Genomic DNA, 1,710 nt, shown 5'->3' with positions numbered 1-1,710 from the left:
CCCCCCCCCCCCCCCCCCCCCCCAATACTATTTCTTGAGCAACTGTATAAGCAGGGCTGGATAGACAGTTTAAAGTATTTATGATAAATGTCAGGTTAGTTATACATAAAGGAAAAATACATTAGGATACTTACAGGGAAATGGAAATGAACTATCGTTATAGTGTCAGTTATGGTGTTAGGAAAGATGGAAAGAAATTTTTTCCAAGATTCATTAGTATTCAAGTTGATAGAAAGGTGTGTCTCATATTAGTTTTTGTAAATTGTGGTTTATAGACACTACGTGGATAAGTTGTGGAGTCAATGTCTAGGTAGGATTGCAATGAGGAGAGACCTGAAAGGTAGATTAAGGGCAGTTTTTTGAATTTCTAACTAAGGGCATTGGGTTTACCCTATAGCCAGAGGGGGTAATCCATAATCTAGGGATGGAATGGTTTTGGATAAAGAAATACATGTATTTTCTGCATTATAAGCTTCAAATTAGTGTAGTGACTGGCTGAATCGGAGTCAGAAGTGATGAGAATTGGGGTACAAGACAGGTTCAGTGATGGATGGACTGCAAAGATGGGCTGGGTGTAAGGACACAGGATTAAGGACATCATGTGTTGGTGACAGTGTCATGCTAATGAATAGAATGCTGTATAGCTGTGGCAGGCTGATTTGTGTTTCCTCATCACTGTGGGTAAACCAGAAGTCCATAGCCATTAATCCCATGTCATCAAACAGCAGTTGTTGAAATACGCAGGCACATAAGTGGTCTGTGTACAGGCATGTGTTGGTACATACTTTATATCAGTTATGAAACAGCCTTTTAACCAAACTTCCTGCCTTTTAAAGCCAGCCTGTGGTTTATGAAAGTGTGAGAGATATAGAACCTTAATTGTAAAGAGTTTGCTTGAAATAGGGTCTTTCCTCCCTTCTGTTTCATAATTTTATTGCTGCATGTAGCTCTATATTCTCTGATCTCTGCTTAATTTATTTTTATTTTATTTTCCTTTTACAGGCCCAGGCTGCAAGCACAAAGGAAGTTTGCTCAATCTCAGCCGAATAGTCCCAGCACAACTCCAGTAAAGATAGTGGAGCCATTGCTACCCCCTCCAGCTACTCAAATTTCTGACCTCTCTAAAAGGAAGCCTAAGACAGAAGATTTTCTTACCTTTCTCTGCCTTCGAGGTAAGACTGCATTACCGCTTGTTTTGGAGGGAACAGCCTAATTGATAGTAAAAGTAACAGTGCGCACAGGACTCCACTGCATGCTTCTTTCAGTTCCCCAGCCTGCTTTGAGGTAGACCTTAAAGTGAGAAATCCCACGCCAGGGTGCTTGAGTCTTCATATTTCTCTTTCTTTTATAATTTCCCCTTAATTTCTAAGTATAGTTAACAGTGAAAATATTGTTCAATGTATGGAAACAGGACCAATTAACAGTACAAGTTGAGGATAAAATTTTGTAATAAAGGATGGGTTTGGGTTTACATGGCTATATTTTGGAAAGTGTTTACTATAGTAATTAAGTTTTCTAACAGTTGTGAGGGAAGAACACAAAAAGCTTGGCAAAGAGAATGAGGAACCTCTTACTAGAATGGTCTATAGAGATGAGCTTTATAAAGCCATGAACTTGGAGAGTTCCTATGTGAAGTTAGTTGAGAGAGAAGGTGAACAGGAAGGAGAGGGTCCTTGCTATTGGTCATTGGCTTAAGATTCAGGGTTATGT

General features: G+C 39.4%; 1 protein-coding gene across 5 annotated transcripts in view; it reads left to right on the top strand.

Annotated features, from left to right (window-relative positions):
• Nucleotides 1–1,710, top strand: part of JARID2 (jumonji and AT-rich interaction domain containing 2) — a 283,368-nt gene that overhangs the window by 210,602 nt on the left and 71,056 nt on the right. For all 5 annotated transcript variants that reach the window (XM_006769707.2, XM_015567803.1, XM_015567800.1 and 2 more), the window contains one exon: nt 1,003–1,172. In XM_006769707.2, the coding sequence (XP_006769770.1) occupies nt 1,003–1,172 (170 nt within the window). The remainder of the gene's footprint in view (nt 1–1,002; nt 1,173–1,710) is intronic.

Source organism: Myotis davidii, unplaced genomic scaffold, assembly GCF_000327345.1.
Source record: "Myotis davidii unplaced genomic scaffold, ASM32734v1 scaffold62, whole genome shotgun sequence".
Lineage (NCBI taxonomy): Eukaryota > Metazoa > Chordata > Mammalia > Chiroptera > Vespertilionidae > Myotis > Myotis davidii.
Note: the sequence above shows the minus strand (reverse complement) of the source record. Positions and strands in the feature narration are given on the sequence as shown.